We start from the raw sequence: 13,749 nt of genomic DNA, 5'->3' as shown, positions 1-13,749 counted from the left end.
TGCCATTGCATCCATCCAGAACACCTGCAGTTCTCCCATTTGTCGCTACGCTTGCTTGAGATTTTACAATCACTGTGTATATGTTACAACGTACAAGTGAAGGCAAAAAAAATCTGTATTATTTCTCATATATTGTAAACCAGTACAATAGGCAAACCTGTGATACGGCAAAGTGAAAGCAACAAATGCTGCTAAGCTAGTAAGAATGTGGAAACTCAAACAATGTTTTTCAGAAATAGTAAACAGCAACTTCCCCTGTATGATGTGCATGGTGAAACATCCCATCAGGCTTCATGACAGGACCATGAGTGTCCAAACCCAGAACAGCTTCTCCCCCTCCCTACCGCCATGGCAGTTCATCTGTGTACCTGTCCTCAGGCTTCCTGTGTTGTGTTTCAAATGAAAAGACTTTAAAGCGGGAGTATTTAAGGTTGAAACGATTCCTCTGGTTTCAGAAAAGCTTAAGTCATTCACACCATGGTGGTTGCTGTAATACTGCTGGAAGGGTTTGGAGGGTGGGATGGGATGAGGATGAACTAGATGGCCTCTATTTGAGACTGCAAGCAAGAAAACAGAAGGCCAGCATAGCACGTTTTCTAGCAGCTTATGCAGATGTGTTGCAGAGATGCAGCGTAAATAAGTAGAAAAAAAAAAAATTCACAGCCTCTTGACATAGTTTCCAGGGAAAGTACCAAAGAATTTGGTTCTTCTCGAGGTTCCTGAAATTAGAAGCAATAGATGAAAGATGGGAATAACAACAGGAAATACTAAGTAAGCATGGCCTTTAGATTTTTATGTTTAATATTGCACAATCAGTAATACTATATAATATTATTTCTAATATAGCTTCAAAAAGTTATTACAGTAATTAAAAATATTTTATCAAATTGTTAGGCCTGATTAAAAGCTGTGCTAAAATTTACTTGGATTTCGACATGGAAAGAATTTAATTTCAACACCGTTGCCTATTTAAATAATTTGCTTTTTTGGAATGCTGAGGAGTACTGAGATGATCAGGTTAGCCATTGTGTGTATGAGGGTTTATGTAGTGATTAAGCCACTTTATCTAAGCCTAGTTATGAAATCTCTGTTCAGTCATACCTGGTTTTCACAGGTAGTCAATTCTGTAGATGTAGTCATGCGAGTAAGTTTTTATGAAGAGAGCAGTAATACATAGTCCATTTTGTGTCACATTAGAATGACAACAGTGCTGTACAGCAAACTGAAGGCACCTCTCAACTTGTGTCCATCAATTTCAATAGACACGTAAAAAATTGCCCACTAATTTCAGTATATTTTGGTTAGAATTTTCTCCTAATAAAGCCAGGTTCAGGTTTATTGCACTGAATAACCAAAAGTTAATTAATTGAAAGACGTGGAGCAAAGAGGGAAGCAAAGGTCAGAGGGGAAAAAAAGAAGGAAAAAAAAAAAAAAAAGAGAAAAAGCAATCAAATGAAACATACCCACAAACCATCCATCATCACATTTTTCCATCACATCAATGACATCTCCCTCTCTGAGTTCCAATTCATCTTCGTTCCTAGGAGTATAGTTATATAGAGCCTGAAACCTTAAATAGGACAAATGACGCATTTTAAAAAGAAGTAAGAATTCTTTATATCTTTGCTGAAGTAAAGGAGCTGATTTAAATATTAACTAATGAGCAACACTTCTTGCAATTATAGGGAAAAAGGGCTTATTTTTCCTGATGGGCATCGGCGCGGGGTACTTTATATAGTAAATAAAACTTTATGAGAAGGTAACTCATCAGGCACAAAAGACTGGGGACTCACAAGGCACGGCTGGTGGCTCCTCAACTAGTTGCTTTCAACACAGAATTCTAGTATTCATTTTATTGTTTCATTACTTTATAGCTGAGGCACCAAATCGGAGGACTTCTAGACGGGAGCCTGTTAGATGTACTAGCCCTGTAACCTTCCTGAACAGTACCTAAAACTGTGGCTCTGCCTTCAAGCTTTCGAGAGCTGAACCTAGTGTACGTCTTCTGCCGTAGCAAAGTGCCACACAGCATCGGCAAGGTGCTTGGTGCCCTTCTATACTCGGTGGAGGAGGGTGCCCAGGAGAGAGGCTCACACAACTACCACTGCAACTGGGGAACATCCTGAGCTCTTCAGTAGCAACTGCTGAGCCAGCGCTTGGCACTGCAGGAGCTCCGCATGTAAAAGCGGTGCCTTCCTCCAGGGGGAAGGCTGAGAGAAATTGCTATTAGGAAATGTACAGCCATCACCCCTTCCCTGGTTAAAACTGCCCCTGTTAACATACATAAAAACCATGTACCTCAGCCAGTAAGGGAGAGACTCAAATCGGGGGATATAAGGATGGGAAAGCAAACAGTATTAAGAAACTGACTTGTACCTCTACCCTGGCCAAAAGCTGCAGACTGAATAATACTGGATAAATGGAAACGGGTATGAGATCACTGAATTTATTATCTTTCTTTCCTCACCAGCTTTTAATTTGGCTTCTTGGAATTGAAAGAATAGCAATAAACTCTTAATAGGGGAAACTGAGGGTGCCTGCCCTGCAAATTGCTGCAGAAGTCCTGCAGGGTCAGAATCTGCCTTTTTTTAATAACAGTCTGTGCCCCAGCTATGACTGACTGTGTAAAGCAGCAGGGTGCAGCTGCAGAAATTGTAGACAGGAAATGGTCTTAATTTCAGAATACTGAAACAAAATATAACCATGTCCATTCCTCCCTTTTAACAACAGTTCACTGACTTTAAAACCATAATGCAATTACACTTCCCCCAGTAAAAACAAAGTAACACCCCCTTTGATGTGTTGGTACTGAATATTTCCATTAGCTCTGTATCATTCAGGCAAAATTTCCATGGCTTGAATGACATCTTTATTTCAGTGAAAAATTCCTGCTCATGAAAGTCCCATTTGAAAATCTTATCTAGAGACTGGCACTGGCTTAGTGTAATGATGGCCTTGGATAAGCTACACTTATTTTTTGCATTGTTGGTTTGGACAAAACAAAGATTTAATGTCTTGTGACCAGCAGTTATCTCCCCAAATCTGAAAAGTCTATTTTTACATTTTAATAACACTAACAAAGTGGAACGGGACAGGTTATTTAAGCAATTACCTCCGTTAATTTGTGTGGCAGGAGTAAGAACAAGCTGTGCAAAGAATTAAATGGCAATAACATTTTTTGTCACGCTTATTATTCCAGGAAAGCTGAGCTATCCTGACACTCTGAAAACTGATTAAATGCAGCTTCTAAAGGTGCAGAGTTGCAGATATAATGTGTCATGAACAAGATTCAAACCAGTTACTCAAATACAGAAATGAGAGCTCCCCAATTATCATGCGGTACTTTAGAAATATCATCTTAGTTTTTTCTAGATAATCCATTTTAACAACTTAATTTCATTCTCTCTTTGCTAATGAAATAATTTCTTAAATATGAGAACTCCACTGCCATTTATATCGCTAACAGAATACACATTCAAGACAAAGAATAGTTGGTTGGCAATTTAAATATATTTCTGTTTCTACTTTTAGGAATAAATAACTTTAGTCATGAACTACTTAAACTATATTGAACAAAACTAATTACAAAACAGACTTATGTGCTTGAGTATGCTCAACAATACCAACAGGAGCATGTGGTTTTAGTGAGACTGAATCTAAAATGTTCAATTTTTGCTATGTATTACTGTGGTATTCACAGTAATTCAAGCTTTCAGAATGGCTTTCTTGTACCTAATTTTTAAGTTGTACATGTAAATTACATTAAAATATGTGAGCCTGTACTCCTGTGATCAATGTTATCAAATAGTTTTTTTTCTCTCTATTCATATCCAGAACTTTTTCTGAATAATTAATTGTGTCAAGTCAGTAAAGTCAACGAGCTGAAACAATGTCAAATCTTTAACTGGCATTCTGCTGAGGTGTAAAACTAGAGAGAATAAAAAAAGGTAAAACTTTCTTTTTACAAAATTACTATCCCCCTTTAAGTTTAAATGATGGAGAACTAAGTTGGCACATCTGTCTGAGCTTGTAAAATAAAAAACTAAGGCTTTGCCCTCTGGGACATTCTTGGATATCTTCCTACATCATGTGTTTATCTGTAAATTTCTGAAATCTCTTCCTAATTGCACTTGGCAGGTTAACAAATTATTTGACGAAGTGCTGGCTGTTGCTTAAATGCTAGGTTTTCGTTTAGTAGACAAGAAGTATACTTACGGTTCCCCCCCACTGTGTATGTTTTCATGAGCAAGCACAGGGCGCTGTGGCTGAAATGAAATTATTTGAAATGTAATAAAGATTTATAGTGCAAGGTTCAAGCAGTTGGATAGGGGCATGATGCATGATTGCTTGAGAGTTCACATTCTACCTTGAGTAAAACAATGCCCTCCCCAACCCACCCCCCAAACTCACAGTAAATACTTAAGACATGTCAAGCAACAGAAAATGGCAGGCATAAAGATCTGATTTTGGAGGACTTAATGAAAACTAAAGTAAAACTGTGAACTTCAATTCTATTTATAGTATAGTAGAAAGTTGGAATAGAACCCTGCTGCCTCTTCACTGCGAAACAGAAATAGCATTCAAAAAACAGATGAACATTTGACATTCTTTGGGTGAAGTATATTTTTAGGCAACCAGAAATAAAATCTCCTATACATAATGGCAAAGTTTACAATATTCATAGGCAACATACCAATGTACATTACACACACGGAGTACTGACTTGGCAGGCATAACATGCTATGCTTTCATTAATTCTGTTTCATCTCAAGGGGGAGCACAAAGCCATGCAGGCTGTTGGGAGCCAAAGAGCAGAAAGAATTTGGGAAGAATGCATGTAATTCTGTGAAAATAATAGTTAACACTTTTACTTCAGAGGAAAACAGTTTGTATTTCCAGTGCAAAGCTTTATGAAAGGAACTACTTTCCTTCTTAATGGAGCATTACCCACCACCACCATCCAATAAATCTGGATGCAATGAAAATGGAAAATATTAATCTCCTACAGAAACCACATCCTGCTTAGAAAGACATTGACTTGTTCTGATTAGGCTTTGGCTGAGTCCAGAAACAGCGCAGGAGCAGCTACTTGGGAGAGCTCTTGATGTAAGCAGTGACCATATTCTCTGATGACTGAGGATGCCCTACAGTTGTGCTGTAGAAACAAGTGTGGAAACCCTTTCTGTTTTGGGAGTGTGGGTATCAAACCCAGTCCGTAGCACTTTCTTTTGGGAATTGAGTAATTTGCAAACTGATTTTGAAGCCATGGGATTTGTCGTATTGCTCCATGGTCACCTCTTTCCCAGGTTTGACTATTTCAGTTCATCTTGCTTCAGTTTGCTCTTGAAGATGATGCAGTCTTCCATGAGAGAAGGCAGTGGTAAACAACCCACAGCCTGATGATGTAAATTGAGTGGTAAAACACACTGTTGGTTTGGTTTTTTTTCTTCTCCCCCACCCCAGATCCTCACAACATCTCCAGATGAAACTGTAGCACTTACATTTCTTTTCATCAAGTTTGTATGTGTACATGCAGCAAATATCGTGAATGTTTTCCACTTCATCTTTACAGTCTAGAGAGTGTAACTTTAAAAAGATGCCTAAACATGCAGGCAGGTAGGCTGCAGAGCTTCTATTTGTATTTATGACAGCTTAGTGGGAAAGAGGTTTTCAAAGTCCAACAAAAGTTAGTTTTACTCTTTGAATCTTTTCTCTCCCTCATTCAACTCTCCTCTGGCAGTGTACAGGGAAGATGGATAACTTACTGAAGAATCCAACAACAAAGAAAGATTGCAAATTAGCTATTTTTGTTCTCAGTAAATCCGCTTTAACAACTGGCTTGTTAGGCAAGAAGAGAATATTCCATTGGGCAGATTGCTTGGTATTTGGACTGGCATCTGCCCTTATTTTCTGGTAACCTTTCCCCAGGTCTGAAACTTTGCTTAATGCCAAAAATACAAATGCAAGAGAACTCAACTGAGGTTAAGGATTTTTCTTGCAAACAAAGAAGTCAACAGCCTAACTAATACTAAAATGATTTAATGCTTTGAACATAATACCAAGCTAGGAAGAAACTGGGTAAGTCAGTGTTATCTTTTTCTGCATATGATTCAATACTTTAAAACTTTTGATTCCTAGTTAACTACGTAGAAATGGATGATAGAAAATCAAGGTGAGTAAAGATTTTCAACTCTGTTATTGCCACAGAGAAAACTTTGATGGAATTAGAATCTGGGTAAACTGGGGTGAAGTAATCTGTGCTATGTCTGAATAGAGGGACCTTGGAGCTTGCTCTCTATCTGAATGCATTCCTCAATAGTACCCCAGCTGCCATCAAGAAGCTTTCTATTTTCTTTCCCTAAGATCTTATTCCCACATGGAAGAATGTGTTAGAATGGAGACTGTTGCAGCATCTAGCTGCTTGTGCTCAAGAGATACAATGAAATGCATCACTCTATGGGTAGCTCTTTGTGCTTAGGACTTCTAGTTTTCAGCTATAACTCAGTTCACTACAGTATCCTGTTTCCTGGAAAAAAATGGTAGGACCTAATCAAAAAAACACTAGGGTGTAGTCAAGTCAATGATCACAACTGTACACCTGAATTTCATGTATGATTGATATATGCTCCGGAACATGCAAATTGGGTGTACAATTTGTGCTCTTGTAGTGTCTGAATTAAAGTCAGTGATGCACTAAATGTTGACCAATACAATCCTCTTAATATATTGATTACGTGCCATTCACTTGGAGTGACATGCAAAATTGAAATAGGGCTTAATCCCTTTTTATGGATCTTACTCCCAGTTGGACTTTCTTTAGGATGGTGTTGGTCTGCTACTACATGATCCTGGCCTTTCTATAATTAAACTGCTCTCTTTAGTGATGACAGCACTGTCCCCTCATACCTTGGAGTAAACCGAGGCCTGCCAAAAAGGCAAGACTTTGACAGTTACACAAACCTGCCTACCTTCACTTAAAATGCACCTATCTTTCACTTAAAAGGGAACCACCAGAAATATGAGAACCTAAGACCAGCAGCAACAGCATGGTAAACAGTTCATTGTGTTGTCGATTTTAAGAGCCAAATGTTAAGAAATCGATACAAAGAATAATTTAGTCCTAAACTGAAAGTAAAACATAACCATAAATTCTCATTCTCATCTATAGTTTAGGTTGTTTTTTTCTTTTTTTCATAATTTAGATTACCTTTTTGAGTGAAACACATGCAAACTTTAAACACCCTGATTTTCTGGCTAGGTAAAAGTGTTATGGTTATGTTACTGTTATATTACAGATATGAAGGGAAAGGCTAAAGAGTATGGCAGTCTGGAATAAGAGTGCTTGGATAAGCAGGAGAGTAGTGAGTGAACATGATATAGCAGCAACAAAACAATTTGAAAAGAAGGACATGGATTCAAACCCAGGAATTCAGCCTGTATACAAAAGCCTGTATACATGCAGTGAAGTATAATTATTGAAGCTGTAATTTTAATAAGCTAGAAATGCTTTGAAACAGCAGAGTAACTTAGGAAGAAACAGGCTAAATGTAAAGAACTTTGATCTACATCTTGTAGCACTGGAAATACTATGCAGTACTGCAGAGATACAACAGACTAATGTATTTATAAACTAAGTTTTTGTCACACACAGACCTGTTGGCTTTACGCAGACATAGCACAGAAGCACAACAGGAAGAACACATGGCATACTGATAGTATTGAGACACTTGGGCAAAAGCAAAATACTTCAAGACTAGACACTGAGCTCCTTTTATATGGGAATGCTGTTATTGCACACTGGGCATCCAGTACCATACCCTGTGTGAATAGCTGTGACCTCTGACAGGTTTGTAGTAGGATCTCCTAGTCATCTCTGGGCTACGAGGAGGTTTACCCAGAACAAATATCTCTCTCTTTAAATTAGCCTAGAAAAATCACAAAAACTGCGTCAAGTGAGAGTTTAAAAATGAAACATCCTGGGATTTTTGTTGCTGCATTCACACATGCAAACTGGACATGCTTTTCTTGGTAACAAAAAGCAACTGTTACAGGTGCAAACAATGGTACTATTATTAGTATATGGTATTTTCATTGTTGCCACTGTATCTTTTTTCCAACGGTTTGCTGCTCCAGCACATGCCCATACACATTACAGCTAAAAGATCAATTGCACACAGTATATGCAACTGGAACAGTTATTGCAAGTATACCTGCTGAAGTAGCTCAGTTAATAATACAGAAAAGCTTAACAGCACCGAGCAGAAATACCAATGACAAATGTTGTAATTCCTTGCTGTTAAACAGACCACAGACCTTAAATCTGCATTTAGAAAGCAAGTAAATACTTGATGGAAAGTACTTCGAAGAAAACTTTTTTTGTTATCACTTTAAATCAGCTAAAAACTTGTTAGAATTCAGCTAGGGTGTGTGCACAGCAAATGTGAGTTCTCAGGGGCATGAGTGAGTTGAGGGGAATGCATACTGCTGACATTGGAATTTGCGACTGGTTGCAAGTAGAATGTGGCAAGACAGAAGCAGAGCTCCCTCTTAGAAGCTGAGAGGGTGAGTAACAAAAAAGGATAACACGGGAGGCTGATGATACAGGAAAACATCAGCATTTCTCATTGGGAAATGCCTTCTTTTTTTCCTTTGGTGGACACATCTCTCTCACCAAAATGGAGCAGAGTGACACTTCCCACCCATAGCTCCTTGTATTCTACTACCCAAGTTCCTGATCACGCTCTAGATTTGAGCCACATTCCAAATATGTATACACACATATGTATGTATTTTTACATTAACAAAAATTACCAAAGTATCAGTATACAATTTCAAGAATTCTCTGAAGAACCTCCCTTCAGTTGTGATATTTGAGTCCTGGAAATGTCTCATGTTCTTTCTGCTGTAGGAGTTGAGAGCAGACTTTAATCACAGCCAATATGCAGAAAGAGAAGAGGATAGGAGCTGTCCTTCCTTCTCAAGTCCAGCCTGTAGATTACGTCACAACAAACTGTGATAGCCAAAACCTGGCTACACTTACTTTCATCCAACTCTCTACTCTGACAATATAGTCAGAACCGACTGCTGAAAAAGGCTTGCTTACTCTTTATCTCATTTTGGAAATACCGTCCAAAGGAAAGTATGTTGTTGGTAGGAGTGTATTCTAGTAATTTCAACAATTTTCAAATAGGTAACTCTACACTGATTAAGTTTATAAAGGAATCTTATAAAGTTCCCTAGACTTAAAAAATAATCCACATTTGAAATGGTTTGAAAACAATAACTAACAGCTAGAACTCTGTAACAGCCCTCCATGCCTCTAGTTCTGTCTGCAAGATGGGAGTTATGTCCCTTTGTTATTTAGTACCTTGCTTCCAGCCATGCCCAATGAAGAGCAATACCCTATTAGGAGGTTCCCAGGAGCAGATCTTTTAACTCTCAAACCAGATATTCACAGAATCACAGAATCCCAAAGGGTTGGAAGGGACCTCAAAAGATCATCTAGTCCAACCCCTCTGCAAGAGCAGGGTAACCTAGAGTACATCACACAGGAACTTGTCCAGCTGGGCCTTGAATATTTCCAACGTAGGAGACTCCACAACCCCCCTGGGCAACCTGTTCCAGTGCTCTGTCACTCTCACAGTAAAGAAGTTTTCCCTGATGTTCACATGGAACCTCTTATGCTCCAGTTTACACCCATTACCCCTTGTCCTATCACTGGACATCACTGAGAAAAACCTAGCTCCATCATCCTGACACTCACCCTTTACATATTTGTAAACATTGATGAGGTCACCCCTCAGTCTCCTCTTCTTCAAGCTAAAGAGACCCAGCTCCCTCAGCCTCTCCTCATAAGGGAGATGCTCCACTCCCTTAATCATCTTAGTTGCCCTGCGCTGGACTCTCTCCAGCAGGTCCCTGTCCTTCTTGGACTGAGGGGCCCAGAACTGGACACAATATTCCAGATTCACCAAAGCAGAGTAGAGGGGGAGGAGAACTTCTCTTGACCTACTGACCACACCCTTTCTAATGCACCCTAGGATGCCATTGGCCTTCTTGGCACATTGCTGGCTCATGGTCATCCTTCTATCCACCAGGACCCCCAGGTCCCTTTCCCCTTCACTACTTTCCAGCAGGTCAACCCCCAACCTATACTGGAACCTGGGGTTGTTCCTCCCCAGATGCAAGACTCTACACTTGCCCTTGTTGAATTTCATCAAGTTTCTCCCCACCCAACTCTCCAGCCTGTCCAGGTCTCGCTGAATGGCGACACAGCCTTCTGGTGTGTCATTCCTTCTATTTATTTTCAGCTGGGATTAACATGCCTTGCTCAAGCAAGAGAAAGGAATATCAGGGTCACTTAAACATAATTTCAATGTAGATGAGGAATTTTCTAAATTTTGTCAGTTAGGCCTAAACAAAAGGTACCCATCCAAAGCATCACTCAGCTGAAAAATTATTCCAAGTTGCAGAAACAAACGCAGTACTGGGTTTTACCCTTTCTTTGAGGTGAAACATACCTAAGCTCTGGAAAGAATCCTTGTGTCTGTCTCTTCCCTACTTCAGGAAAAAAAACCATTGGATCTGGTGGACCATAAGACTTCTTTGAGTCCATTATGCCTGGGTTTGCCATGAACACACATTGTAAAATGTGGTAGGTTTTTTGAGAGAGGAAAAAAAAGGTGGGTTTTGGTTTTGGTTTTTGGTTGATTTCCACATTCCTATCCCCCCCCCCCCCCCCCCCCCTTAGAATTAATGATCACCTTTCCTAGGATGTTTCTCAAACTTTTTACATGACTTTTTCTCCTTTCCACAAGCAGATGGACTTTTTGGATGTCAGCACTGGAAACTGACTTTGCCCACTTTCCAGATCTCATTTTTCTGCCACAGAGCTGCAGTGCTGACACAAAGTGTAGTCCTGAAGAGGGAATAATCTTGTCCAGTCCCTGACTAACAGAATTGGTATTTAGAACATGACCCTCAGCAGTGGTTCTTCCCTGTGAAATTTATGACTGTTCTCCCAGGCTTTGGATTGAAATTGAAACCACTTGTGAACTACAGATGTTACTTAGTTTCTGTGTACTTTAATATGATTCTGTTTCTTTCAACTAAGTAAGAGTTACAGATGCCCTGGTATGCACTTTAAATTGAGTTCTGCTTTCCTGTCACTGATATCTCCTTAAGGTACTTCATTGTATCATACTGATTATAGTTTTACCTTGCATTTCATTTGAAAAAGGCCTATCACAATACTCCATGTGCTGTGTTATTTAATATTAGTAAAGGGAACAATACATGTGAAAATATCAAGCTCAGTGTTAGCCTTGCAGTTATTTAACATACACGAAGATTTGCAACAATCCATACTCCAGAGGTAGAGTTACCTGTAACTTTGGTAAGTCTTTCTCCTGCTGATGTAAGGGTTTAGAAAGGAGAGGAGGTGAGAGGGAAGCAGTAGACGGGGATGTTGTAGGAACAGAGTGAGAAGTTGGTGCCTTGGCAGAGTAAAATGGAAGATTAGAAGAAAGGTACAAAGGATCACAGTGTCCTGATGTTCCCTGAGTAAGTAGAGATGGCTTAAAAGTTTGAGAAAAATGAGAATTTGTGCTAAAAAAACAGCTGTGAAGGATGTAAAATGCTCAATAACAGGTCATGTAACTAGCCTGAAAAAATGCTCAATAATGGGTCATGTAACTAACTTGAGCAGCCAGAATTGTGATGCTAATTTTGTTATTAGTGAATATACTTTTCTGGAAGAAGGTTCCTTCCCTCAGAAATCAAAACAAGCTGCCATTTGTGGCTGTGGATTTCATCTCTACTCTTACAGTTTTCTCCTGTGTTTTCCAGGTCAAGCAAGGGTAGAGGCAGCCTGCAAAATCTTTCTAATTAACTAGTTTTGCATTTGGCCTAAAATGCATTGTCCTAAATATCTGATTTACATGTTTGCATGTGACAGCCAAAGCAACTGCCTGAACTATCTGTTGAAATAAGTGCAGGACAGAAAAAATCTGTTCTAAAACTTTGCCTAGAAACCACACACAAACTGTGCAGCAATATTGTGGCATTTAATGGCTAGCATGCATTTGGGATAATTCAGTGTTGTACTGTCCCAGAGAGGAACTGAGGAGGGCTTTAGGGGGAAGCATTTGTTTAACTGCCAAACATAATCTGATCTGTTATTATTAGTCACATTCGCAAAGTCTACTATAAATATATCAGCTCGTGAAGTGACAGATGTGAAGTACAAACTGCTGAGTCTCTGCAGGCGGCATGTCACTCCCTCTGAAGGCTGTTCAGAGCATTTGCTTGCTCTGACTCAAAAGGGGTGGCATGTAATGGGCCAGTGAGGAAAATGGTTCACTGGCTTTTTGCGTCAGAAGCTTGATGGCAGCTTACACGGGTGGAAGGGAAAGGACCAGCAGAACTAGTACACCCTAGAACTTAAAATAGTGTATATGCCTGCTTCTGGGAAGGGTTTATCCCCTAACACTGCAATAATATAAAACTGTGCACAATACAAACATGTAAGTAGAATCACAGAATAGTTCGAGTTGGAAGGGACCTTAACGATCATCTAGTTCCAACCCACCTGCCATGGGCAGGGACACCTTCCAGATGACCAGGTTACTGGAAGCCCTATTCAACCTGGACAAAAAAAAAACCCCAAACAAACAAAACCAACCAACCACACAAATGAGGCAGGGAATAATTACACTAACTAACTGAACACAGAAGCCAGGTTTTTCAGAAATTAAAATACCTTATCGATATTCGGTGAAGTGTATCCTTCATGACACACCATGGAGTCTCCTCCACTTGCTATTGGGAATTCTAAATTATCATGTCCCAGATCCTCCTCCTCTATATAGAGTCTGGTCAGTTCTTCTGTTGTATCTTGTGCTTCTGTGTAGACATCTGATTCTTGAGGCTCTGACTGATCCCCTATATTAACTGACAGATCTGCAGTGCAGATTTCTTCTTCATTTTCAGGAATGGCAGCTAGCATTGTGGAGATGGAGCCACATTTTTGTGGTGGAGGGATGTTACAGATAATACCAACACGTTCACCTTCTGTTGTAGTATCTGACAAGTCTCTAGGTACTTCAACAACTGAAGAAGAGTCAAGTATACCTCTCAATTCCTTATCTTTTCCTGGTTTGGTATTGTTGCTGGTATATTTATATGCTATGTCATGAGATGAGCTGGCTGAAGATGAGACACAGGCAGATACAAGAAAGGATAGAGGAAAAGCTGTAGGAGAGCTGAGAGACACTTCTGTATTTGGAATAATGGGATCATCCTTAAAGTGGTGACTGCTATTACCTGGGGAGATCGCTACAGATTGGGAGGTTGTTAACGTCAAAGAACTGAGTTCTTCTAAGTCACAAAGAAAACTGTCTGGAAATGGTGGAGAAGGTAAGATGCATGCGCTTGAAGGTGAAACCCCAACAGTTCTTGGAAACCAGTCACTAGTGGCAGTCTGGAGAATCTTTTGATCGATGTGTGACCAAGAGGAGGAAAGGTGCCTGGGAACTGGGGACAGTGCTTGGGAAGGCAACTTCAAAAATAAGAAAAACATGGGAACTTAAATAAATAAGCATGACAGTGAACTAGGATATGAGTAGGCTGGAAAAGAAAAATGTCTGTACCATCATCTGGGTTATAGGATATGATTTCAGTGAGCACGGCTGTCTGAAATCATTACTACATGAATCAGAACAGCAGGAAAAACATTTGAAAACTGAACCT

At 39.6% G+C, this 13,749-nt stretch overlaps 1 protein-coding gene across 1 annotated transcript in view; it reads right to left on the bottom strand.

Annotated features, from left to right (window-relative positions):
• Positions 1–657: 657 nt before the first annotated feature.
• The window catches only part of SORBS2 (sorbin and SH3 domain containing 2), a gene marked incomplete at both ends in the record, with an annotated part of 66,961 nt that continues 53,869 nt past the window's right edge, over positions 658–13,749 (bottom strand). Inside the window, 3 exons of the mRNA XM_080632115.1 lie at positions 658–719; positions 1,464–1,570; positions 4,216–4,265. Of these exons, the coding sequence (XP_080488241.1) occupies positions 658–719; positions 1,464–1,570; positions 4,216–4,265 (219 nt within the window). The remainder of the gene's footprint in view (positions 720–1,463; positions 1,571–4,215; positions 4,266–13,749) is intronic.

This window comes from Psittacula echo, assembly GCF_963264785.1.
Source record: "Psittacula echo genome assembly, chromosome: 1".
Lineage (NCBI taxonomy): Eukaryota > Metazoa > Chordata > Aves > Psittaciformes > Psittacidae > Psittacula > Psittacula echo.
This window is presented reverse-complemented; position numbering and strand designations above follow the sequence as displayed.